Source organism: Petromyzon marinus, unplaced genomic scaffold, assembly GCF_048934315.1.
Source record: "Petromyzon marinus isolate PM22_M1 ecotype Great Lakes invasive population unplaced genomic scaffold, UKy_Petmar_22M1.pri1.0 PM_G_Scaffold_20, whole genome shotgun sequence".
NCBI classification, from domain to species: Eukaryota; Metazoa; Chordata; class Hyperoartia; order Petromyzontiformes; family Petromyzontidae; genus Petromyzon; species Petromyzon marinus.
In genome coordinates, this window is record NW_027422762.1 from 269,152 (window position 1) to 296,957 (window position 27,806).

At 45.6% G+C, this 27,806-nt stretch overlaps 1 protein-coding gene and 1 long non-coding RNA gene across 4 annotated transcripts in view; one reads left to right on the plus strand and one right to left on the minus strand.

The window, feature by feature from the left end:
- The window catches only part of LOC142912386 (uncharacterized), a 97,821-nt gene extending 96,363 nt beyond the window's left edge, over nucleotides 1–1,458 (plus strand). Inside the window, exon 4 of the long non-coding RNA XR_012934051.1 lies at nucleotides 256–1,458. This is a non-coding gene — a long non-coding RNA (uncharacterized LOC142912386). The remainder of the gene's footprint in view (nucleotides 1–255) is intronic.
- A 3,978-nt stretch (nucleotides 1,459–5,436) lies between these two features.
- Nucleotides 5,437–21,181, minus strand: LOC116937196 (heterogeneous nuclear ribonucleoprotein L-like). 3 transcript variants are annotated; one of them, XM_076060547.1, is made up of 12 exons: nucleotides 20,800–21,181; nucleotides 15,768–15,983; nucleotides 15,301–15,386; nucleotides 15,073–15,169; nucleotides 13,567–13,636; nucleotides 10,275–10,361; nucleotides 9,547–9,794; nucleotides 9,070–9,191; nucleotides 8,189–8,390; nucleotides 7,559–7,616; nucleotides 6,636–6,731; nucleotides 5,437–6,180 (listed from the first exon to the last, which is right to left on the minus strand). In XM_076060547.1, the coding sequence occupies exons 1-12, from the start codon at nucleotides 20,920–20,922 to the stop codon at nucleotides 6,125–6,127; spliced, it is 1,461 nt and encodes a 486-aa protein (XP_075916662.1). In that variant the 5' UTR covers nucleotides 20,923–21,181; the 3' UTR covers nucleotides 5,437–6,124. The 3 variants fall into 3 exon arrangements, with proteins under 3 accessions (XP_075916662.1, XP_075916663.1, XP_075916664.1); XM_076060548.1 differs by having other exon boundaries at nucleotides 20,830–21,180; XM_076060549.1 differs by lacking the exons at nucleotides 5,437–6,180; nucleotides 9,070–9,191 and having other exon boundaries at nucleotides 6,644–6,731.
- Between the last annotated feature and the right edge of the window lie 6,625 nt (nucleotides 21,182–27,806).

The window sequence follows — 27,806 nt, forward strand, 5'->3', positions numbered from 1 at the left end:
TCATTGAAGAAGTCACTGGTGTGACTTTGTCCAGATCTTTCAAGAACATGTGAGTTCCTCACAACACAGCCTGGTTAAACACAGGGTGGATTGGAGGCAGGCCAGCCTGAATGTTTCAAACCGATGCAAAATGTTCCTTTAAATGTGTTCAGTTCCACGAAAACAAAACACGATCATATGAGGAATTGAAAACATTTCCCTCCATTATTGCTTGTAAAATTGCCCTTTCGCCCCCCCCCCCTCCCCCCACTGTAGGTGTCTCAGGTGTGCGATGCTATCCGCTCCTCCATCATGTCACGTCACGAAGGCTACAATATCCGCTTGACCATGCAGTTTGGGGAAATGGCGACGGTGCTGCAACAAGCTCGACAACAAGAGGTAGCCCTCGCCACCTCGTGGCAAGCCCTGGACTCAATCATGCAGTTACAACAGAGTCCCTAGAGGGCGTCAGTAATGGTCGTGTCAGACATGAGCCCTGGGGTATTTATTTACAGAGAGAAAAAGCAACGTAGGAAGTTCACAACGCCCATGGTAGATTGACAACGGATTTGTTGGTAAAGTCACGTAAAATAGAAATAATAATAAAAGGAAATGAATAAAAATAAAACCTACGACGTTTCAATCGCAGCGCAAGCGGCGGTCGTCATCAGGGTTCATATTGGCCATGCCATGTTCTGACTGAGTTCGTACCGGATTGAGGCTTCACTTGAGCCTAACGAGGTGCAGAGTAATGGGAGAAAACTGGCAGAGGAAAAAAAACCCTATAGAGGAATCGAGCCGGAGGACTCCACCATTTGTGGAGGTGCAGATGTGCGTGTTTGGCAGGGGTCTTACACGAGACCAGCACTTAAAACATTCATATGCCAGGTTCCTAAACTTAAATACAAATTGTTGGCTAATCCTTCACTCACAACGCTCCTCCACACGTGGAATTATATCACATTTGTATAACATCTAAACATGATCCTGGCCCACTCAGTTTTTATAATTGTCAAGTCAAAGTTGATTTCCTGCTCAAATGTGCAATGGTGTTGTGTTTTTACGGCCCTTAACCAGTCTTATAAATGTCACATTTCAATGATGGGTGTGAGTCGACCCATAGGACAACCACTGTTTACTTCCCTACTTAGTGGTACTAATTGTATTGTCCCTGGAGGGCTCATAGGCTGAGTCAACCCCCAACCTTAGGATTTTATTGGTTTTTAATAAGCTATTAATTCCATAATTGGATGTTATAAATTTGAGCGCTTTTCAGTTTTGTTGCATAGATAGTATGAGTTTTCAGATTTTAGTTAGACCTTTTCGGCAATGTTAATTGTAAAATGTTGTGAAATGTATTCTAATATATTCTTAGCTGTTACTGCAACTGCTTTTAAAATTGCTTTGTACTTGCTGTGCTTTCGTGATGTTTCATGAGTGCTGACCCAGGGCTCACTGAAATAAAATACATCGAGACTCTGGGCTTACACTTGGTTATAAAGTTAATACTGGTAGGAACCTCCTGGTTATTACACCACCAGCCCACAGGGGATTATTGTTGGGTCCGTCCGTCGTGCATCCACAAATGGGAGGGGTGGAGCTGGGTGGAGAGGGGAGGGTGGGGAGGGGTTGGGTGGGGAGGGGAGGGTGGGGAGGGGAGGGTGGGGCTGGGTGCGGTGGGTGGTGGAGGGGCTGAGTGGGGTGGGTGTGGCGGGGTGGGGAGGGGAGGGAGGGGAGGGTGGGGCTGAGTGGGGATGGGTGGGGCTGGGTGGGGAGGGGCTGGTCACCCCGTGGTGCCCTTATAAAACTCAACGTGTAACCTACTCACGCCGGCTCATGCCCGCCCTCACAGTCGAGCATATTTACGGAATACACCACGTGGTGGTGCCGCCGTTGACCCTGGCCATTGACCGAGCAGCCCAACGTTCCTACTACCAGCTCCCTCCGCAGGAGAATCTGTTATGTTATCTTATGGTTGTGCCTCTACGTGCCTTTGGCCTTGCTTTACATACCCTTTAACTCTCTAAACATTGGGCCTCGCTCTTTGGTCCTTTAGGTAAAGTCACGTAGTAGGTATAAAATAAATTAAATCCGCGACGTTTCGGGCGCAACACAAGCGTCCGCCGTGAGGTGGGACAACCACAGCAAGAAAACAATTGCTGAAGTGGGCAAAAGGGCTGCTGTGACAAGAGGCTATGTAGGTAAGAGAGGGGTTCAGGAGCCAGGGAGGAGAGAGTGGAGGGGGTGTGGAGTAGGGGCAGTGGAGTGCTGCAAGTGAGTCACATCTAGATTGGGTCTTGCGTTTCATTATCAAGTTACATTTTCCGAAAGTGCACCAACCTGCTCTCATCCGCTTATTTTGTAAGTTTGATCCCAGGCGGCCTTCAGTTTTATGCGTGCCTCTTATGGCAGCCAGGATGCGTTCTTGATAAATGGAACACTTCGTGAAACAGCGCTGTAGGAGGTCATCATAACATGCTTCCAATGGAGATGCATTACCGAATGAGCATTGGTTTTCCTCTGACCAAATATGAGCACTTTATTGGGGTATCAGTACCCGCCTTAATTACGATACTGTACACATGATAAATGTTTAGAGTTTTTATATGTATTTAAAACAAGTTCAATGGTTAAAGACGTAAGAGTTATGCCTGTACATGTGTAGTGGGTTCTTTAAGACAGCGTAGAGACGAATCGGTAGAGGCAATGCTTATTTATTACAAAGGTGCTTAACACAATACAATACAGCCTTCTACTTGAAGGGGTAACGGCCCCTTCACCCGCTGCTAGCTGAGGAGGTACGGCTTCGGTCTAACTCGCCCTATTCCTGGGCTAGGGTCTCGGGGTCCTCCGGCTAAGGGGGTCCTAGGGGAGGCTAGTCTGACCTGACCCAGCCAAGGTACAGGTCTCGACCACTGGCCACACGAGACCCGTCCCTGATAACAACAACAACAACAACAACAACCGCCATTCGCCACTAAGTGGCGGTGACGTCACCACGACGCTTGTGCCAGGCTATGTGCACCCTGAGGCCACGTGAAGTGTCGAACGCCCGCTGGCAGGAGGTCACGGGGCAGACCCAGGTGCCACGGGTCGACTGACTGAGATGACTGGCTGATGCACCACCTGTGCCCCCTACTGTGCCAACCTGCTGTGCTTTAGCCACCCGGCGCTCCGCTCGCTGTTGTGAGCGTCGCTCCTCCGCCCTCCGTTGTTGTTGGAGGGCGACTGCCTCCAACTGCCCAGTAGCATCCTTCACGAGCCTCCTCCACAGAGGCCGATCTTGACACCGCTGGTACCAGTCATCGGCAAGTCCACTCAGCTCCACGTCCTCCTGTACCACATCACTCCATCTCTTCTCTAGCCCGTGCCGCGCCCGCTTAGCCCCCTCAATCCGGCCAAACAAAAGCTGTTTCGGCATGCGGTGGCTGGGCATGCGGGCTACATGACCCAGCCATCGCAGCCTTGCCTGCCGGAGGAGCTCACCGATGGGACCCTGCCCAGATCTTTCAAGGATTTGTGAGCTCCTCACACAATCCAGTCTGGTTAAACCCAGGATGGATCGTAGGCAGGCCAGCCTAAATGTTTCTAACCGGCGAAGATGTTCCATTAGGGGGGTCCACGTTTCGCAAGCGTAGAGAAGGGAGGGAATGACCGTGGCCGAGAAGACCTGAAGCTTAGTGCGGAGCGACAGACCAGGTAGCTTCCACACAGCGTTACGCAACCGATGAAAAGATATTGCCGCTCGACTGATTCGGAGTGAGACCTCTGCTGTTAAACTGGTGCCAGTCATAAGCACACTGCCCAGGTATGGGAAACTCTCCACTCTCTCCACAACTGCCCCATCACCGATTGGGAGTTGTGGGGGTGGAGTGTCCGATGGTACAAAATACCCAGGCAGGTGCTTGGTTTTGGTGGGGCTGATGGTAAGGCCCCACCTCTTAGTGGCACGCTCCAGTCTCAGCAGCAGCGTCTCCAACTCCTCCTCTGACTGAGCAGCTATTACCAAGTCATCAGCATACATAACGTGGTTGAGCAATAGGGAGCCATCCCTTGACCGCACCCGGGCATCGATTAGCCTCCCATTATATCTGTACCATATGGAGATTCCCCCGGTACAGCTATTGAAGGCTTCACGAACTACGTGGTCAAAATAGATGTTAAATAATGTGGGAGCCAGAGGACATCCCTGTCGCACCCCAAGGTGTACAGGGAATGGCTCTGACTCCCGGCCACGTAGTTTTACCCGGGCCCGCTCACCATTATGAAGGTCCTTAATGATCGTGAGCAGAGGGTCAGGTACTCCAAAAGCACGAAGAACGACCCAGAGCCCCGGCCTACTGATGGTATCATAGGCCTTGACCAGGTCAATAAAGCAGCCACCCACACAGACACACACTCACCTAGCCACCCACACACTCAGTCACTCACTCACCTAGCCACCCACACAGTCACTCACCTAGCCACCCACACACTCAGTCATTCACTCACCTAGCCACCCACACAGTCACTCACCTAGCCACCCACACACTCAGTCATTCACTCACCTAGCCGCACACACACAGTCACTCATTCACGCACTCACCTAGCCACCCAAACACTCACTCACCTAGCCACCCACACAGACACACAGTCACTCACCTACCCACCCACACAGACACTGTCACTCATTCACTCACCTAGCCACCCACACAGTCACTCACTCACCTAGCCACCCACACAGTCACTCATTCACTCACCTAGCCACCCACACACTCAGTCACTCACTCACCTAGCCACCCACACACTCAGTCACTCACTCACCTAGCCACCCACACACTCAGTCACTCATTCACTCACTCACCTAGCCACCCACACACACTCATTCACACACTCACCTAGCCACCCACACACTCAGTCACTCATTCACTCAGTCACTCACTTAGCCACCCACACACTCATTCACTCACTCACCTAGCCACCCACAGACACAGTCACTCATTCACTCAGTGACTCATCTAGCCACCCACACAGTCACTCACCTAGCCACCAACACTCAGTCACTCACCTAGCCACCCACACTCACTCATTCACTCACTTAGCCACCCACACAGACACTTAGTCACTCATTCAGTCACTCACCTAGCCACCCACAGTCACTCACCTAGCCACCCACACAGTCACTCATTCACGCAGTCACTCACCTAGCCACCCACAGTCACTCATTCACTCACTCACCTAGCCACCCACACACTCAGTCACTCACCTAGCCACCCACACACTCAGTCACTCATTCACTCAGTCACTCACCTAGCCACCCACACACTCATTCACTCAGTCACTCACCTAGCCACCCACACACTCAGTCACTCAGTCACTCACCTAGCCACCCACACACTAGTCACTCACCTACCCTATGCCCAACTTCCTTCATGTCTCCACGCTCATGTTCAATCGATTCCAGTTCGATGTCAAACATGCATCTCTCCATACTTTTATTTTCAAACACTGTTCTATTTTCTCTTGGGGTTTATATTTGCAAGCGTATTAACCTGCTAAATACACGCACTGTACAGAATGCCAACCCATGTTTTTCAATGGGATTTTCAATGAGTCGGGGTATATTTTTACCAGCCCCCCCCAAAAGGGTCTCTTTGGCATTTATTTCAGAGCTCTCCGTTATGATATTAAATGGCCAATATTAGTGCCATGGGCTACAGCAAGAAAGGAGCATCACTCGTGGTGGGAGCAAAAACTTTGGCTATGAGCAAGTTGAGAACCCCCCCAAATTGTAAATTAATTGGAGCCGCTAAAGTTACGGCACCCGAGGACTGCCAAGTGAAATCTGGTTTGGGGCTCATGGACAAAATAGCAATGCACACGGCAGACAAACTCGGCAGGTTAAGGAGACTAATCATAATTATTTTAATTTCAACATTCTTCATTTCCACTGCGACCTTTAAAATCTTTCGGTGCAGTCAATATAGAAATCTAAATTAATCCTCCAAAAAATGACAACTAAAATGTAAACGCGTCAATTGCACTTTCGACCTATACCCACGGTTAACTTTCAACAAGAGTGATGGGACATTCACAAATAGTACACAAAGTGACAATGATGTTGACACCGACGTTCAATACGGCATGAAACATGTTGAGTTGTCTTCTATGAAGGCTGGGCAGTGGAGAAGCACAGTTTGAGGGTGTAGAGGTATGGAACATCTGAGAAAATAAAAACAGGGGAGCCACATGACGTCTTCACTGGAGCACACAAAAACTTAAAACAATGAAGCAATTCTTAGGAGGGTCTTTGTCGATGTCAACAAACTCGTTCAGGGAGCTAAGATAACGTTGAGTTGTGATAAGTGAAAGTGCTTGGCTATGTCAACTTTCAATTCCATTCTGTATATGCAAACAACAACTAAATCCAAATCGCCCATAAATAACAACCTGTTAATATATAATACAACAATCTACAACTGCTTTCGCTTCCTGCAATTTCACCCAAGGCTGCTAGGCAGCCAGTGTACACAGATGGTGCTATGGTAATAACAAGCGCCCCCCCCAAATCTGAACATTAGGTGCTCAACAGAGCGTACGACCAAAGATTTGCCGATAATGCAGCCCCGCTTCAATGTCATCGCACCAACACAAATGGCCAACACCCCACAACTTACTTGCGTTCTTCAGGGGGTGATGGTTAATGCACGCCAGAGCCTCCATGGCATCGTTCTTGGTCTCCCACTCCATCAGGCCGGACACGCTCCTATCGGCTGGACACGTGGACGGACCGTCGCTCATAGAGTCATTTGGGTCGTGTAAAACGCAACACCCTTCGCCATTTTGATTTAAAGCTTTCGTGACTGCAGGGATTCATATTCTTGGTTCTTTCAGTAAAGTCACCACCACGTAGAAGGGAAACAATAAAATAATAAAAATATAAAATAAAATTCTCACGACGTTTCGACTGCAACACAAGCAATCATCATCAGGTGTGAAAACCACAGCAAGAAAATTTTAAAAAAGTGGCGGTTATTTTTAACGTTAGCACCACGGAGAGCGATTTGGCAGTTGTTCAGATGGACGAGTCCATCTATGTTCTGAAAAGAGGAGGGGGGAGACGAAAATAATGGATGCGGTCTGAAAGCCACCGTAAGCGTGAACAATCAATTAAGACCCGAAATGGTTTATCAAATCCTTCCAATGATTGCTAAGCCAGAATCAATCTTCTCGGTTGAAATTGTCTGTGTTTGTATATATTTATTATTTTGTTGTTTCCCTTCTACGTGACTTTACCTAAAGAAGCCGTGTTTAAAGGGTGGTGTCAGTCGTCGGTGAATTTCTGCAGCAGGAAGGCTTCAGTCCGATGCCTTGGCTACGCTAACACGCTTCAGTCAGCTTGGGCGCGAGTGAATAGCAAGGACTGCTCTCGGGAGAGAATTTCTCACAGGGTTTCTTGAGCATGGCCTCATAGCACACGTTGCAGATCATCTGGTGTCATGCTGTAAATCAAGCGACGATTGCATGGAGAATACAGTACACGATTTATTCTGTGCCGTGACACGTAAGATAAATAATAAACATACTTTGCGGGACTTACTTTTTCCAGAAAACACTTTGAAAGAGCGGGGCCTCGCAATCGACATTTCGTCGCACAGCTGCGGGGACAGAACGGGCGGCGTTCACGTTATAGTTGGTAACAGTTAACGTGCACCAATCCCGTTTTCCATTTTTAAATTTACATTCGCCAGCTTTGGAGCAGTCTTTCAAAGTGCTCAGATTAGTGTGAACACCAAGCATAGACTCAGGGGGAATGCAACCATTTGCAGAAACAATGTCCAAAGACTGAAATGTAAAGCTTTCAAATACGAATGAATATGAATCGTAATGTATTAAACAGGACAAATTAACGCGAGGTGTTGTCTAGTCTGTAACAAAAAAAGTCCCTTTGGAACATCGATTGCATTATTTATACATCTTATGTTTTAACCGCTGAAAGGAAACTACATTACACCATTTAACATTTGTCCCGTCACAGGAAACGTGTCATGGGCCACCACAAACTCCACAACATCAATAGGCTCATCTTAAAAACCCACGATTGTTTCACGTGCAAACTTTGGACTTGAATATTTATAAAAGCTTCACCTGGGAAAACTTTTAAAGAAACCGAACGCGCTCCCCTTCTGCGCTGCTGGCAGCAGGCTGAAGGGGCGGCGGGGGCACGGACCTGCGCGAACATCTCGGCCGTGATGTCCGTGGGTGCGTTGAAGAAGTGCAGCACCGCGGTGGGACGCTGGTTGCGGTTCTTCGCCGCCTTCTCGCTGTCGGCATAGCGGTGGTTGCGAGAACCTGCGTAGTCCCTGTAGCTGTCGGTGCCGTCCGGCAGCTCGAACGCCTGGCCCGGCACAATCGACCGCTGCCTCGACACGCTGCCGAGACGAGGGCGGAAGGAAGGGAATAGCGCGAAGAAACTGTTTTTAGTTTTTATTTTATCACGTTCCAAATTTCATGTGCTCTTTGGTTCGATTCGGTAAAGTCACGTGGGTAAAAAATAAAATAACAAAAAATCACGACGTTTCGGCCACAACACAAGTGGCCTTCATCAGGTGAAGGGACCGGACTGTCCAGAGGACAGCGTTGGAGTGAAGACAGCAAGCCCAGGTCGCGTCCTTTAAGCTTGTTGTCGCGGCATCTTTTGAGGAAGGTCAGCGTCTCGATGAGCTTTGACTTCTTGTCCCGTTGTCTGTTGAAAGCTCTAACAGATAGGTGAAAGCCCTCCCCGTAGAGCTTCAAATCTAGAATCCAAATTTCACGTTCGCTATTTCAATAAAGGCCCTCCCCGTAAAGCTTCAAATCTAGAATCCAAATTTCATGTTCGCCACTTCAATAAAGGCTCTGGACAGCAAGTAATCGGGGTCCTCGTGAGCTGTGTAACAAGTGTTTCGTTCACGGTATTCATCAGCTCTCTTTTTCACCGTCCTAAAATTTCGTCACTTGCATTAAATATTTACTAAAGTGTCTTCCCTAAAGAGAAAGCAGTATCCAATTACATTAACAGGATATGACGAGTTACATTTACCAATTTAACACGGGAACAAAAAGGCTCACCAGAGGTTGATTTTATTTCCAAAGATCTGAGACATATTGAGGTGAAAAACCGCCCTGTGCACGGCGTACTGATCTCCCATCTCGACCATGGCGGCTCCCGGCTTGCTCTTCAGGAACTTAACCTACAAAAATAACAACCCGTAAGACGGTTCAGCATCGCGCAATCTTGCACGAAAATATCTACAAGTTTCGTTGTAACGCATTGTTGAAATGTGAAGTGTTGGCCGAGGGGCCATTAGAAAACATGCACAAAGAACACTTCGCATTGGGTACATTTTTGTAAAGAAAATGACCAAATGTGTATGTTGTCAATCGGTGAACAAATTTGGTCGTGTGAATCTCCCACTTTATATAACACGATCAGCGCACGACGTGCACCACACGCATGCGTACGCATTGCACCGCGGTTGAACCTTTGGAAGAAAAAAAACGGGGACTCATTTCAAAGCAGGTGCGCGCAACACCCAGTGAAGGCACCTTCTCCACGTCGCCGAAGAGGCAGAGGATGTTAAACACGCGGTCGCAGTTGAAGCGTTCGGCGTCCAAGTCGTACACAATGAGGACCTTGTTGTCGGCCTGCTGGTTCATCATGGCCTGCACGTGCTGGCCCTGGGTACCACCCAGGTTGCCCATTCCTCCCATGCCCATTCCTCCCCCACCGCCCATGCCCATGCCGTCGCCGCCAGATCCGTAGTCGACGCCCGGTGGCGATGGCTGCTGGTGGCCTGTGACGCAAATACACAAGAGGGGGAAACGCATCGTAAACAGCTGAAACTCTCTAAACTTCTCTGAAAAACAGATTTACCACAGCCATCATCCTACACACACGTGTGCCCTTTCCTATAAGATCAGGCAACCCAGGATTCACCACTCTACCCCTTGGAGACACTGGAAAACATTGGTCCAGAAGACTCAGTTGCCTAGGGAAGACTAAACTAGTTTTTATTTTAGGTTGAGGCCCACCAAGCTCTTATTCAGCATAGCTTGTTTTAAATACCCAATACATCTGATAACTGTTGGAAATATCGTCTCTTAAAACACAAAGCAACTCGTACGTTGCAATTGTTAACCGCAAAAAAAGGTTTTTAGGATGCACCTTAACACTAATTCCAAATAAGAAATGTTCTCAACAGGCAGCAGGTTCTTTCAATCTGACAGCAAGCTGAAGGAAACCGAAATTACAGCATTCGCAACAAAGGGATTACCTCCACAGTCGCCACCACCGCAAGCGTGTGCTTTGGGATGTTCGCCAAGGAGAGACGTTTGCTTCGCTGGCATCACTGCATTGCCCTCTGAAAACAACAAAAAAACGATCACCAAATTCACCCACGGGAAACATAAGCGCTCACTGCTGCACAAAATATGACAATCCAAAAAATTAATTCTGCACCCAGAACATTCACACTACCAACACATTAAGAAATTCCGGGCACACTCCACAAGGGGGCGCGCTGCGTCTGCCCATAAAACAATCGGCGGTATTTTAAAAATGCAGATTTCACACGGCGCAACATAAATAACGAGTGCCATACAAAATACAGCGCGTAAAGAAATGCTCATCGCAAGAAGAAGAAAAAAACGAAATTTATTGGAGGTGTACAGATGCACGCGACAAATTGTTCCGAGGTGCGGCGTCAGCGAGTGTCCGTGGTTGCCGCCTGCGATGCCCGCTCGTTTCTTACCCAGTCTATGCTTCGACGGGAACACAAAGTTGCCCAGAGTCGGGCGGCGGCTGACGACCCATCGCGAGGAAGATGCAACAGAAAGGCCGGCATCTTCTTTCCTGCGCCAACAGCAGTCACACTCGGCACAAACGGACCCCCCCGCGTTGTCCGTGCCACCGCACCTCTCGCTCTCCGGCGACCCTTTTTGGTTTGGGGCTTAAAATTGGGACGCTTGAAGTGGGCGACGGGGCCTTACGAACCTTTAAAATGAAAAAGATCGCCGCTTATAAACCGATGCGAAATGCGTTGTGTCTGGCATCTGCAATGTCAAAAGCCTCGTTTGCAAACAAAACTTTAGCAAGGCAGTCTAAACGTACGAGCGTGGAGGTAAATTCTCACCAACGGAGCGATTTTAAGCCCCAAACGCATCGGCACGCATTCCGTTCGGCTTATTTCCAAGTCCCGTTCGCGGTGAATGCGGGCTTTCGTCGCTCCCGGCTTCTTCGCGGCGGTTCCGGTGCTTTGCCGGTCTGTCAGCGCCGTGTCCCCCGGTGCCTGCGGCTGGACGCGGGTTATCCGATGGCCTCTGCCAAGCGGCACGTGGCGGTTGCGGTGCAGCGGATGCAGCGTGCTGCGCCGAGTGTTCCATGACGTGGCGCTGCAGGCGTGGGGTGCGCGGGTCGGCCGTGCGTGTCACAGCGGTGGCGGCGTGTTGGTTGCTTGGTCCCTGGTGCCTCCCAAGTGCCGACGAGGATGTCGCCAATGTCGCCGTTCGTGTCGTCGCCGTTCACGTCGGTGGCTGTTGGCTGCCGGGCGCTTGATTGCTCGTGTGTTGCTTGCAAATTGCCTCCGTGTGCTTCTGTGTGCGGCAATGCTCGCAGATGCTCCTTGTAGCGTTGATGTTGGGAGTGAGGAAAATACTCTTCGAAGCGTTTACGGAAATTTGGCGATTAAATCAAACCGAACCGTGTCCCTGAAGCTCCCTTGATAAAGTGGCGAGACTTACCTCTTCAGAAACTAATATCTGTGCGTACACACAATGTACTCGGGACAAAGATACCATTTTCCTGTTCAGGCTCAATCGTACCAAATTAAAAGGGTTACTTTATAATAAGTGATATTTTCAATCGTAAATATCGGCTTTTCTGACATCCTCTAAGCTTCTCCGCTTAGTATCCAGACACCACATAATGCAGTCAAGGTTTCTCAACCCTACAAAATATAAAAACGCAACGTGCAATGTCCACCTCAAATATGCCATTGAAAGTTGGCACCTACTTCTGATCCAACAGACACACACCCTGGTAAATCTAAATATAAAAGTAAAACCTTGGATTGCGAGTAACTTGGTCTGCAAGTGTTTTGCAAGACGAGCTAAAATTGTAAATAAATATTAACTTGATAAACGAGCGAGGTCTTGCAATACGAGCAGTGTACGTGTAGACACACTTTGTACTGCCGTGAGTCACGTGATCACACAACTGATAGACGAGTGCTTTGATGTACGAGCGCTTTGGATTACAAACACGTTCCCGGAACGAATTATGCTCGCAATGCAAGGTTTTACACTGTAGTGTAAAAATGCCCAGCTTTGATACACCCCGAACAACCGAGTACCCGCCCATGGGCCACATGCACTTGACGTTGGGAAAATCTTCAAAGCTGATCAAAATCTAAAACGCCACCAACTTAATGGCAATGTCTATCGCATGTCCAGTACCAGGGCAACAGCTTTAATGGTAACAAAAAAATTAATCCAATGGATTATTGAACACTCCAGCAGCCACATGCCTCCTTGTGAATCCTGTTCTTCACAACATTCACTTAAACTGCCACATTGTTGTGAAGGGTTAACTAGAAAAACAAAGTACACGGGCAGGAGTTTAAAACCAATCTGCCCAGAGTAAACTACGCAAGCTTAGCATGGGCTAAAAAAACACAAAGATTATTTAGTTATATGTTGCGCTAGCTGTTACTACCCGGCCGCCTTTGTCTCCCCACTGGCGATGTTCACACACAGCAGTTACTCGTTTGAGGCTGAGTCGACCTAGGGGAGGCCCAGGACCGGTTAAAATAATCGTCACCGGTGGTGGCGGTGAGCGGGAATCGAACTTGGGTCGCCGGGTTCGTAGCGCAGCGTAGCGCTAACCGCTACACTACGGGTCACGTGACAGATTTGACGTCACAGCTCACTTGCCGTGCAAAAAATAAATGCATTATCGAGCTCCCCCCCCCCCAAAAAACAAAAGTGTATTTGTGTAATGTTTGCACGGTGTACAGTCTGGAAAGTACCCACATGGCAAATTTCCAGTTTGTTGCATGTCGGGAAGTACGCTAAACATTTTGAACAGACACACATATTCACAACTTTGCCTTTTATATATGGAGAAGATAGGTATAAATGAAAATAACCTTAACCAGCTCTACACAATTGCAGTGATTGCATGATTGATACAAAAGAGGGGAATGGCGTTTCAAATAACTTCCTGTGACAACGACCAAGTTCTGTAGATTGTAAACAGTACACCAATGTGCTTCAAGACAACCAAGTGTCTGCAGGTGTGACATTTTTCTGCAACCAAAATCTCAAGTGCAGAAGCTGCATTATCCTCTTGAGAACACTCCAAACTTCCCCCTCTACTTGGCCACTGATCTTCAAGTATAACACGGCAAAGCCGGCCGCGTACAGAAATAGTCAATGCCTGTTTCATCACGCCGTGCACACCCCCCACCCCTTGCGTTAAAAACGTCACCCCCCCCCCCACACACCGAGGGCTCACCACCACCAGCTGTCGAGAGAGCGCGGCTCTGATATGCTCGATATTGGTCTTACCTTGCTTGAGGCCAGGGTTGGTGAAGTCCCAGGTCTCAGAGTCATTTTTAAACACATTCAGACGCATCGCCTGTAAAGAGGACACAGCAGGGGGAAAAGATAAACATTATTCGTGGCCAGCATGTAGGGCATAGATGCTGGGAAAAAAATTATATAACTTTAGAACCTTCTTTGGTTCTTTCGGTAAAGTCTCCACGTAGAATGAGGATAAAAAAATAAAATAAAACAATGAAATTCTCACGACGTTTCGGCCACAACACAAGTGGCCTTCTTCAGGTGAAAGGAACAAACCTGTCGTCCCGACCTTGTGTTGTGGCCGAAACGTCATGATAATTTTATTGTTTTATTTTATTATTTTATTCTCATTCTACGTGGTGACTTTACCGAAAGAACCAAAGAAGATTAATCCTTGCAGTCACGAAAGCTTTAAATCGAAACTTTAGAACCATTTAAAATTTACAAGCATAATTATTAAGCGGTCATTACCCCCGAGACAATTACGGCATGCAACTTGCGGTGAAGCCGAGGTACTTAACGCAACCCTTAACCTCCTGGGAGATGAATGAATAAGAGCTGCCACACGTAGGAAGTCAACGGGAAGCTAAACTTTCGCGCCGTACGTAGCAAAAGCGTGCTTATCGGAGTTGTGGGAAAACAGTGGCCTTCTGCCACCGGTTTTTTGTTTAAGATCAAGTGTTGATTATCCCTCTTCGTTAGAACAAGCTCCCTTCGTGTTTGCAGATAAAATCGCTATCCCTCGGTGACCTATTTAAATTCCAAACTTGTTTAATCGCACATAAGTTTGGCATGCTCTGCCTAACTCGGTATTATTTATTCGCGGTGTTCCTCGTGTACTGTAAAGCGTTAGCCTTGATCGTATACCTCAAAAATGTTGAAGTGCCATAACCCCGTTATGAAAATGATGCATTCGTTATTACTGTTCAGTAATTTTATTTCCTGCTAACAATGTAACATCTCCCCTCAGGTACTCTGCAGGTCTCGCAAAGCAGCCTATGGCTGAATGCTAATCACCCGTCACCAAATAAAATTGAATTAAAAACCAACTCTACCCTTCCCACTGGATGCGAATTTTCCACTAACTGGCTCAGGGCACTGGCTCAGATGAGAACCACGCTCACACGGTAATATCAATTGGGAAAAGTTTGACTTTAGACAACGGCAAGGATGCCCGTCATGCACAATGGGTTGTTGTAGGTTGTGGGGCTGTGTGGTGGGCAGCTGTAAAATCCATTGGGTGCATTGTATTTCTATGCTGCCACAATATATGCTACACTCCTTTACCCCGCACACAAGTCAAATAACCCCCACAACAGGCATCGAGTGCGGAAGCCCTCATCTAGCAATGAATTGCCGTGTGTATTCAGCATTATTTGCTCACCAAAGTGGTCAATTCAGAATATTAAATGAAATCTTTGGTCTGCGGGTGAAAAAACCCAGGTTGTGGTGCACACACTTGTGAATGTACAAAGTATCGGTTGTACTTGCCCTCGCATACTCCACTATAAGAGTACAGCAGCCCGAATAGATGTCCGCTCCATTCAGAGATGAGTTCGCTCTCTCGGCGCTCTCAACCGAAACAAACGTGGCCAAAAATTAAGGAAAACACGACCATTTCATTTTAAAAACAATACATTTAGCATCTCCAAAATAACACGTAAAATTACTTGAATGGCGGACATATCGTTACGGTTATGCATCTCGTTGAAAGGATATTCCACAAAGGCCTGCAGGCCATTCTTCCTGAAGATCACAATGCGTTGCAGAGGCCCAAATGGTTTGCAAATGTTGTAAAGCACATCCTGCAGGACCACATGGAGCACACAAACGCAGCGAGGTGATTTTGCACGCATTACCAAGTAAATTTGAAAAGCTTTTTTTCCAGTGAATTTTTAAGATCGAGCCATACAGGACATCAACGCTTTCCAAAATCAACATTAGGTCTATATATTGTTTTTTATTCAATGCCATTGGTAGACTTCAAAGCACAAACAAAAAACACGACTTCAATTGCCTCAAATGAACCAAAGGATCAATGTAATTTCCTTAGCAAAGCCATTCACTGTAATCCAAAACGGACATAATTTCACTCGTATAAATGAAACACGCGCGTGTGTGCATGGCACACCCGACAAACTATTCACACATTAATGTCCAGCTGCTGTAAGTGTAACAATGCCCACCGTGGTGATGGGGTAGATGGGGTTGAGAATGGTGAAGAGCAGGATGTGGTTGCTGTTGCCGTTGTCCCCCGGGACGCCAGGGCGCCAAAGCTTCTGGCTGGTAGAGAAGTTAAAGTAGGCCGGCTGCCCGCACACGTAGACGGAGCCCTTGGACGAGTAGTCGACGCAGCTGCGGGAGCTCTCCGGGTCTTCAAACTCCACCAGCGCCTGCCGCGTCTTGGGTATCATCACCACGTACAAACGAGTGCCGTTATTCAAAGATGTGGCCGACTTTAAAACGCGTGCCTGTTGTTGTTAATTTTAACCACGAGGTTGGTCTGCTCCAAGTCACCTCATTTGATCTCAAGAAATGTTTCAATGCATGCAACGGAGTGGAGACTGGTTGGATGCAGGTTAGATGCCACGTCCCATTTCAGTTTGGCAGTGTAGTACGTTGGAATTGAATGTACTGTAAGAATATAATTATATTTTGATTTAAAACTTTCGTGACTGCAGTAATTCATATTCTTAGTTTTTTCGGTAAAGTCACGTTGAAGAGAAACAACAAAATAACAAAATATATAAAACAATCAAAAATTCTCACGACGTTTCGACCATAACTCAAACGGTCATCATCAGGTGTGTCGGTTTGCATAAATTTATTTTTAAAACGGTACATTTATTTATTTATATATATATAAAAAACGTTGGCGTCACGCGCAGCGATTGGCAGTTTGCCCAGGACTAGTCCATCTATTTTTTTTTTTTAAAGAGGAGGGGGGAGACGAAATTTTTTATAATGTATGCTGTCTGAAAGCCACTGTAAGCGTGAACAATCAATCAAGAACTGAAATGATTTATCAAATCTTTCCAATGATTGCTAAGATAGAATCCATCTTCTCGGTTGAAATTGTCTCTGTGCTTGTATATGTGGATAGCCTCATGAATAAATAAATGTACCGTTTTAAAAATAAATGTATGCAAACCGACACACCTGATGATGACCGTTTGAGTTATGGTCGAAACGTCGTGAGAATTTTTGATTGTTTTATATATTTTGTTATTTTGTTGTTTCTCTTCAACGTGACTTTACCGAAAAAACTAAGAATATGAATATAATTATATTTAAAATACATCTTGAGGGTAATGTAGTCTTCTTCTGTCGATGTATCACCTGACAAACGAAGCCTCTTCAAACGTACATAAACAAGGTACGTGTGTGCACCATTTCAATACGAGATATTAATTTTTAACACGGTTACTAATCACAGTTGAACGTGTGCTGCTTTTGTCAGACGGCACAACAAAAGCAGCAGCGGCACTTTAATTCGGAGGGAATTCGTGACTTGGGGAAATTGAAGAACAAACGGTTTTTGTTTCCATTTAAAGCTTTCGTGACTGCAAGGATTCATCTTCTTTGGTTCTTTCGGTATAGTCGCGTAGAATGAGAATAAATTAATAAATTAATTTAAAAACACAATAAAATTCTCACGACGTTTCGGCCACAACACAAGTCGCCTTCATCAGGTGAAGGGACGAGACTGTCCCATTTCAGTTTGGCAGTCTCGTCCCTTCACCTGATGAAGGCCACTTGTGTTGTGGCCCGAAACGTCGTGAGAATTTTATCGTGTTATTTTAATTTGTATTAATTTATTATTTTATTCTCATTCTACGCGGTGGTGACTTTACCGAAAGAACCCCAAAGAAGATGAAGTGGTTTTTGGTTGGTCACTTCAGGCTGGCAAGGCCCCGAGTAAGCCACGCACGGCGTCGCCGATCACGCCGTGACGTGGGCAACGCCACGCCCTCTCGTCCGCCGCATAACGCGGCCACGACTTTTTATTTACGGAAGTGGTTCTTGAGCTTTAACCTGCAGCCTTGCCACCCCCCCTTTGGTTCTCAATATATTTTTTTTTTAAACGTACAATATTTATTAATTTAGAGGTTTGATGGAACAAAGTAGCGGTGCGTACGTGCCCGTGCTCAATGTGTTTCGATGGATTTACCTTGTTAAAAAATAATCTGGCACGTCTTGCACCCCCAGAAAGGGCATCTCCCACCCCGTGCTTAAGAACCATCGAGTATTTTCGTGTTATGCAATTTCTTGAGTTATTGAACCGAAAACCGGTAATACTCGAATTTCCAAGGTCTACGTTCACTCCACGTCCGCAAACACCACCACCACAACAATAATAATAACACCAATAACAATAATAATAACTATAATAACAACAATAATCTTTGTTTTTTTTCGGTAAAGTCACGTATAAATAAGAAATAATAAAATTACATAATAGCGCACGACGTTTCGGTTGCAACACAAGCAGCCATCATCAGGTACAGAAGAGCTAAATTTAAGAGAGAGGGGAAACACATAACCCCAGATGTATATACAGACACCCGAGTAGGGGGGAACTAACACCGACACAATAGGGGACACAGAGAGAGAAGCATACCAAACAGACAAGAGTTTAGCAGAATTTGGAAACCAAATAAAGCAACACAGACGGTCGGTCAAAACACAATTAACGCAAAGCCTGGTTGATTACGTTATTTCAAAGATTGCTAAATTGCAAGTTAAGTATGAAATTTAAGATACAGACGGCATACACACATAGACATTCAAGTAGAGCGGACCAGCACAGGTACAAGCACACAGTGAAGTCGCCTTAAATAGGCAGAGAAGGCAAGGCTGAGAGGCAATGGGACATATTAGCATGAGAAGGCAAGGTTGAGAGACAATGGGACATTTTAGCATGAGGTATGCATAGAGCAAAGTGGAGCACGGCAGCAAACATTCGGAAGCACCAAGACCGACACACAGGCAGAGACAGCACAGAGAAACAAATCCAAGCACAGACACAAAGGCAGATACACAAGCAGAGACAACACACAGACAACACAAGACAACACAAAGACAGACACAAAGATACAGACCTTATACCTCCCCGTAGAGGCGGTTTAAACTTGGTTCAAAGCTTTCGTGACTGCAGGAATTAATCTTTGGTGTTTTCGGTAAACAACAATAATAATACAGCTTCCTTCCCCATGCGGGCAACGGTCACCACCGACTGGTCACCTGACTAGGCCAAAGTACCGCACGGCCTCCACGAGGTCCGACTCGAGGGCTGTGTCTGAGAGTCCCCGCACGTGAACCACAGCCGACGGTGGGGGCTTGTGTGGGTCCTCAAACGTGTCCTGTGCACGTCGGCAAGGAAGCAAACTCAACACGACTATTGTGCAAAGCTGTTGTTTCCTCCTATACCGAGAAGACAGTTTTCAGTTTCATTTATTTGGTATAGCCCTGTGAGCCATTTGGCTCTTGAATCGGGTGCAACCGCAACAAACAAAAACATGAACAGGAAAAACATCTTAAAGTGACTTTGTGTGACTGTGCAAACAAAAAATCCAGGAAAAAACAGCAAAATAATCCTTGAAATAGCACCGTACACCAACGCTGTGTGCAAAAATCCCAGTGGGATGCAAGTCAAACAACAACAACAACAACCACAAGACAACTAAGATTAAAGCCATCAGTCTAACTCCGTACTACAACAAAACAATCATGGCCAAACCATAAAACTTTTTCAAAATCACCAAAATAAAGCCACGGCTAACATCGCCGGCAAGTGATATCGGAGCAGATGCAGACACTTGCATTAAAGGGCTTTTTAAATCTGCATCCGTTTGGCAAAAAATGGCCATAGCTCAGTGCCATCATTTCAGTAATCGCTAAGAACGTTCGCGAGTTTAACTTTCAATCTAAACGGCCCTCGAGTTACAAACTCTGGAACTCGCATCCCCCACCGCCAGGTGCGCTTTTGTAGACGCTGTAAAGTTTTATTCCGCAAAGTTTTTAATCACATTGGGGAGGGTCGAAGAGCTTCCCCACGATGCTATCGCGTGGGACATTTAACATATCGGTATTTTAACTTAATTAGTATTTTAACTTTTGATTTAAAGCTTTCGTGACTGCAGGGATTAATATTCTTGGTTCTTCCGGTAAAGTCACCACGTAGAAGGGAAACAATAAAATAATAAAAATATAAAACAATACAATTCTCACGACGTTTTGACTGCAACACAAGAAGCAATCATCATCAGGTGTGAAAACCACAGCAAGAAAATTTGAACAAAAGTGGCATTTTTTTTAACGTCAGCACCACGGAGAGCGATTTGAGAGTTTGTTCAGATGGACCAGTCCATCTATGTTCTGAAAAGAGGAGGGGGGAGACGAAAATAATGGATGCGGTCTGAAAGCCACCGTAAGCGTGAACAATTAAGACCCGAAATGGTTTATCAAATCCTTCCAATGATTGTTAAGCCAGAATCTATCTTCTCGGTTGAAATTGTCTCTGTGCTTGTATATGTGGATAGCCTCATGAACGAATTTCTCCTGGTAGGCAATGTTTTTATTCGTGGTCCGCCAGGAAGTGTCTGTGTTGTTGGCCTGACTGGATGTGCTTCACATAATGTTGTTTCAGGTTTGTTGAATTCTCGTCTCTCATCTTTTGCTGTATTTACCTCCGTGATTTGTTCTTGACACCTGATGAAGATCGCTTGCGTTGTGATCGAAACGTCGTGATTGTTTTTTGTTTTAATATAATTTTATTGTATTTCTACATACGTGACTTTACCGAAAAAAACAATGAGTAATGTTTTTATTGTTTCATATTTTTTTATTATTTTAGTTCAGTGCAAAGAGAATACCCACCCTTAGAAGAGAAAACGCCGTATAAAAAAATTACACTGGAAATAGCCCAAAGTGTTAACGAACACGAAATCCACGTTTACCAAAACGCGTTTTACTGAACGTAAGCAGAGCCTAGCGATGCTGTGGTCCGCGTGGTCCATCCCCAACACCAACAACGAGAAGCTCTTCGCAACGGCACTGGAATCTGCGAGTTACAAAGCTAAACAATCACGTTAAATAATATAAACACGGCTGGTGGTGGTGGTGGCACGTCGCCTGAGTGAAGCCTCTGGCCCAGGCCTCACAACGAGGCTCTGGGCGAGGAGGAGTAAAAGAAACATCTTCTCGTTATAAAAACACCTCGTCAAGTCGCTCGTCACTGACGCTCACCATCGCGCCCGCCTGGACGCGGTCGTTGCCTTCGCCATTGACTCCCAGGCGCTTGGCCGCGTGCCGGGCGGCGGAGGCGGCGGTGGTCAACATCGTCGTGATGGCGTGGAGCGCCGGAGGGAATCGATTCGCGATCCTGTCGCTAAAAAATCGACGCCTGCGCGGATCGCCGAGCGTCAGCGGCAGCAGCGGGCGGCGGCGGCGGGGCGATTCCAACGCGTGACATCGATTCTCGGATCGATGTGTCCTCTGGCGATGTTCGCGCGGCTTGGTGTGACCCCACAGCCACTCGTCACGTGACGCCTCTCTCGGCCGACTGGGGCCGGCGACGGAGATCTGAAGCAGTCGTGGGCCTCCCCCTAGGTCGGACTCGGACTACAAAATTAAATTTGATTAAATTTTTATAATATTAAATAAATAATAATAAATAAAAATAATCAAATTAGATTATTGTAAAATCATAATAAATAAATAAAACGATTTTTTTTATAATCAAATTTGATTGCTTTTAAATAATAATAAGTACATAAAAAACAAATTTGATTATTTTTAAAATAAGATTAAATAAATAAAAATGTATAAATTAAAATAATAAAATTTGATTATTTTAAAATAATAAATAAATATACATTATAAGTTAAAATAACAATTGGATTATTTTAAAATAATAATGAATAAATAATAAAATAATTGGTCAATTTCTATTACTTTTACATAATAAATCAAGGCAGGAATATTTAATTAATAATTTGGCCTTTTTTTATAACAAAATTTTAATATTTTAAAATAATAAAAAATAAAACTTACAAATAATCACATTTGAGTATTTTAAATAATAAATATATAAAATTTCCTTTCAAATTTTACTAATCAAATTTGATTATTTTTAAATAAAAATAAATAAATATAAATATTCAAATCTGATTATTATAGAAATTAAAAAAGAGGGATGGCATTGTCATCCTCTCAGCCGACAAGGTCAATGCCACTGTCATCATGGATAAAATACAATATAACAACAAAATTTAAGAATTACTCATCAATGGTAGCTATACAAAAATAAAAAGAGATCCCACCAACAGCCTCGTCATACAAACCAACAAAATCATTTCTGATTCAACCGCATTAATTGATCAAACCAAACAGTTCTCGTTGAAACCTTCTACTGCCAGGCCACCAAGATTATGCGGCTTACCAAAAATACATAAAGTAGATTCACCCCTTCGTCCCATCGTCTCTACTACAGTGAGGGAAAAAAATATTTGATCCCCTGCTGATTTTGTACGTTTGCCCACTGACAAAGAAATGATAAGTCTATTATTTTAATGGTAGGTTTATTTGAACAGTGAGAGACAGAATAACAACAACAAAATCCAGAAAAAACGCATGTCAAAAATGTTATAAATTGATTTGCATTTTAACGAGGGAAATCAATATTTGACCCCTCTGCAAAACATGACTTAGTACTTGGTGGAAAAACCCTTGTTGGCAATCACAGAGGTCAGACGTTTCTTGTAGTTGGCCACCAGGTTTGCACACATCTCAGGAGGGATTTTGTCCCACTCCTCTTTGCAGATCTTCTCCAAGTCGTTAAGGTTTCGAGGCTGACGTTTGGCAACTCGAACCTTCAGCTCCCTCCACAGATTTTTGATGGGATTAAGGTCTGAAGACTGGCTAGGCCACTCCAGGACCTTAATGTGCTTCTTCTTGAGCCACTCCTTTGTTGCCTTGGCCGTGTGTTTTGGGTCATTGTCATGCTAGAATACCCATCCACGACCCATTTTCAATGCCCTGACTGAGGGAAGGAGGTTCTCGCCCAATATTTGACGGTACATGGCCCCGTCCATCGTCCCTTTGATACGGTGAAGTTGTCCTGTCCCCTTAGCAGAAAAACACCCCCAAAGCATAATGTTTCCACCTCCATGTTTGACGGTGGGGATGGTGTTCTTGGGGTCATAGGCAGCATTCCTCCTCCTCCAAACACGGCGAGTTGAGTTGATGCCAAAGAGCTCCATTTTGGTCTCATCTGACCACAACACTTTCACCCAGTTGTCCTCTGAATCATTCAGATGTTCATTGGCAAACTTCAGACGAGCATGTATATGTGCTTTCTTGAGCAGGGGAACCTTGCGGGCGCTGCAGGATTTCAGTCCTTCACGGCGTAGTGTGTTACCAATGGTTTTCTTGGTGACTATGGTTCCAGCTGCCTTGAGATCATTGACAATATTCTCCCGTGTAGTTCTGGGCTGATTCCTCACCGTTCTCATGATCATTGCAACTCCACGAGGTGAGATCTTGCATGGAGCCCCAGGCCGAGGGAGATTGACAATTCTTTTGTGTTTCTTCCATTTGCGAATAATCATACCAACTGTTGTCACCTTCTGACCAAGCTGCTTGGCAATGGTCTTGTAGCCCATTCCAGCCTTGTGTAGGTCTACAATCTTGTCCCTGACATCCTTGGAGAGCTCTTTGGTCTTGGCCATGGTGGAGAGTTTGGAATCTGATTGATTGGTTCTGTGGACAGGTGTCTTTTATACAGGTAACAAGCTGAGTTTAGGAGCACTCTTTTTAAGAGTGTGCTCCTAATCTCAGCTCGTTACCTGTATAAGGCACCTGGGAGCCAGAAATATTTCTGAGAGGGGGTCAAATACTTATTTCCCTCATTAAAATTCAAATCAATTTATAACATTTTTGACATGCGTTTTCCTGGATTTTTTTGTTATTCTGTCTCTCACTGTTCAAATAAACCTACCATTAAAATTATAGATTGATCATTTCTTCGTCAGTGGGCAAATGTACAAAATCAGCAGTGGATCAAATACTTTTTTCCCTCACTGTATCAACTTCCCCACCTACAAACTGGCTCGTTTTCTGTCTGAAATCCTGTGGTCTTTCACTGGAAAAACCACCTCTGCGGTACAAAATTCTACTCACCTGGTATCTACAATCGCGAGTATTTCCATGTCCCCAGACGACCTGCTTGTCAGTTTTGATGTATTCTTAGTTCTTTCGGTAAAGTCACGTTGAAGGGAAACAATAAAATAATAAAATATAAATAAAACAAAAACAAAAATTCTCACGACGTTTCGACCATAACACAAACGGTCGTCGAATTTTTTTTTATTGTTTTATATATTTTTTATTATTTTATTGTTTCCCTTCAAGGTGACTTTACCGAAAGAACTAAGAATATGAATTACTGCAGTCACGAAAGCTTTAAATCAAAATTTAGTTTTGATGTAGTTTCCTTATTCACCAAAGTTCCTGTACCTGACACCATCGCAATCATTGAAGACTTGGTTCATCAAGGAATAAACTCTGAGGTACCCCCCCTGGTGAGACACTGCTTAACCAATACATACTTCACTTGGAATGGAACTTTCTACAAACTGAGGGCACCCCAATGGACTCCCCCCTATCTCTGGTTGTAGCCAACATTTTCATGGAGAAATTTGAGACTGACGCCATCCAGACTGCCACTCTGCGCCCAACCTTATGGAAGAGGTACGTGGATGACACTTTTATCATCTGGCCACATGGCCGGCCTGCTCTAGACCAATTCCTCGACCACATTAATTCCATACACCCAGCCATCAGATTTACCATGGAAGTCGAAAAAGATGGCAAGCTACCTTTTTTTTGGATTTCCTAATAAAAAAGAGACCTGATGGTTCAATGAGCCACTCTGACTACAGGAAACTATCCATACGGATGCTTACCTGAAACCGGATTCCCACCACCATCCATTCCAGAAGAATTACCTGATCAAGACTCTGCACCATAGAGCCCAATGCATATCCGACCAGGAACACATAGCCAGTGAACTCAAGCACGTACACCAAGCTCTTAAGGCTAATGGTTACTCCGACTACACAATCCGCAAAGCTATCACTCCAACCATGAAGAAGGACCCTCTTGAGGAGCCTTTCAAAACCATCACTTTACCCTACATTGCGGGGATCACAAAAAAGATCTCCAAAATCTTGAATAAACACAAGATCCAGGCCTGATTCAACACATTACATAAAGCCGTGATCTGGTTCCATCTGTAAAAGATGTGATTTCGAAAATACAGTACACTGGCGTCTACAAACTAAGTTGCCTCTGTGGTAGTAGTTATATTGGAGAAATCAAACGACATGTCTCGGTCCGCATTCGTGAACACAAAGCAGACCTGAAACATGGTAGGACCAACACCTCGGCCGTGGCAGATCATTGTTATAATTCAGTAGGCTCACATGACATTGACTTCTCCAAGACAGAGGTTCTTTGTAAGCCATCTGGCTACCATGAGAGATTCGTTCATGAGGCTATCCACATATACAAGCACAGAGACAATTTCAACCGGGAAGATGGATTCTGGCTTAGCAATCATTGGAAAGATTTGATTAACCATTTCGGGTCTTAATTGATTGTTCACGCTTATGGTGGCTTTCAAACCGCATTCCATTATTTTCGTCTCCCCCCTCCTCTATTCCTAACATAGATGGACTCGTCCTTCTAAATAAACTGCCAAATCGCTCTCCGTGGTGCTAACGTTAAAAAAACCCGCCACTTTTTTCAAAATTTCTTGCTGTGGTTTTCACACCTGACGACGATTGCTCGTGTTGCAGTCAAAACGTCGTGAGAATTTTATTGTTTTATATTTTTATTATTTTATTGTTTCCCTTCTACGTGGTGACTTAACCGAAAGAACCAAGAACATGAATTCCTTGCAGTCACGAAAGCTTTAAATGAACATTTATTTTTACTTCGTTAACACCTTTCACTTTCGCACGCCGCTAATTTTTTGCGACGAGAGGTTTTATTACCATAGGTGACACGTGCAGTGGGCCCAAGACGAGGCGAGACGCTTCACTAGAGGCAACACGTTTATTCAACAAGGGAACCACAGCACAGAGGGGTTACGACCCCTCACAGCCGATAACCTCAGGAGGCAGTCCCTCCACACTACGGTGCCCTTACTCTGGTTCTAGCGCTAACCCTACACTGGTTATGTCTGAACCCGACCCTAGCCAGGGTCACTGGGCTCTTCGCTTCAGGGTCTTCAGGGTAGCGCTCAGAGTCTTCTTCAGAGCTTCAGGTGGACGAGGACCACCAAACCCGTTCAGGGGTCCGGCTTTTATTCCCGTTCCAGGGTCTCTCCGCCCCTGGCCAAGCCTTCTGGAACTCTCTAGGGGGCCCTGGAACATCCCCCAGCTGGGGTCTGGGGGCCCTGTTCGTCCCACCTGGTCTGTACACCACCCCCTGTTGACGCATGTCCGCTATTACAGGTCAGCTCCCGTGGTAATACGCATACAGCCCAACAATGGCGCTACATCCCCCCCCCCCTTGTAGCATCCAGGCGTCTGCTACGTTCGCAGGAAGCCCTAGACGCATGCACGAATATGCTCAAGGTGCCATGTCGTACGTTCGAGCGTATGGATGTCCCCGACTTATTTATTACCTTTACATGTAATCCAACTTGGCCTGAGATAAAACAAAAAAATAATAAAAACTTTCATTCGGCCAGACACCCAGCCGTCGATACGACTTCACAGCCAGGGTGTTCAAACAAAAGCAAGTTAAATTCATCGAGAGCATTCACTGAGAGTCGTGTTTTTTGGAGAAACAAGATGCTGGATGTACTCAACTGAGTGGCAGAAGCGAGGACTTCCACATCATAGGGGTTTCCCCTTTTTTTCTGGCAACAAAACTGAAACCTTTTGGCGTCCTCTGCTCGAGCACCAATTGGGTCGAGGCTCTCAAGAAAGCCGTCCCTTGGTGTGGACCAATCGGTTTCAAGGACAATGCCAATATATTATCATAGTGCGTGTGTTTTGTTTGCATTTTGACTGCAGGTATTGTGGTTAATGCTGTAACATGAATCCTTGTAAAAAGGTTTCAGTTTTGTTACCAGAAAAAAGGGGAAAACCCCTACTATTATTATATTTTGGTACTGCCAAAGGAGGTCTAATGATGTAGATGACTTCCCCACGCTCATATTTTAATCTGGCTGAAAGAAAAAAATTCATCCAAACCAAATCGATGTTATATCTGCCAAGTTTACAAATCCAGAGGAAGACCCAAAATCTGTTTGCAGTAGTGACCGCAAATATGATTCATGGACCATGCGGAAACCTTAATGTCAATGCAGCAGCATGTATGAAGGACATAGAGAGCAGCAAGAAATATCCGAGACAATTTATTAAAGACACACAAACTGGAGATGATGGATATCCTCGCTATAGAAGGCGAGCTCCATCAGACGGTGGATACACAGCAAGACTGAAGATTAGAGGCAACGCGGAAATCGAAATGGACAACAGGTGGGTTGTTCCGTATTCTCCGCTTCTTTCTAAAATGTTTCAGGCATAGATGTGTTGACCACGCTCCACATCCTCCAGTCAGTGTGTGTATCATGGTGTGTGTGTCAGTGTGCTGAGGGAGGGTGGCGTTTGTGCACAGACTGCCCTATTTGACATCATAACAGTCTGGACCACTGGACGGGTTCCGCAGGATTGGAAGGATGCCCTGGTGGTCCCCCTTTTTAAGAAGGGGGACCGCACAGACTGTAACTGCAGGGGCATCTCACTCCTCAGTGTGCCGGGAAAGGTCCTGGCAAGGATTATTCAGCATCGCCTTGCCAGGCACGCTGAGGAGAGGCTTGCGGAGCCCCAACGCGGTTTCAGGAAAGGGCGGTCCTGCACAGATGCCATATTTTCTGTCCGTCTGCTACAGCAGAGGTGTAGGGAATTCCAACAAGACCTACATCTCTGCTTTATTGACCTGGTCAAGGCCTATGATACCATCAGTAGGCCTGGGCTCTGGGTCGTTCTTCGTGCTTTTGGAGTACCTGACCCTCTGCTCACGATCATTAAGGACCTTCATGATGGTGAGCGGGCCCGGGTAAAACTACGTGGCCGGGAGTCAGAGCCATTCCCTGTACACCTTGGGGTGCAACAGGGATGTCCTCTGGCTCCCACATTATTTAACAT

What these genes read in the sequence shown, in the direction of transcription:
- LOC116937196 (XM_076060547.1), bottom strand. Translation starts at nt 20,922, where the DNA reads ATGTTGACCACCGCCGCCTCCGCCGCCCGGCACGCGGCCAAGCGCCTG. An exon ending in GGAAATAAAATCAACCTCTG is followed by an intron (nt 8,391 to 9,069) that starts GTGAGCCTTTTT and finishes TCGTCTCGGCAG; the next exon opens with CGTGTCGAGGCAGCGGTCGA. An exon ending in CAAAGTGTTTTCTGGAAAAA is followed by an intron (nt 6,732 to 7,558) that starts GTAAGTCCCGCA and finishes CCACGTGTCCAG; the next exon opens with CCGATAGGAGCGTGTCCGGC.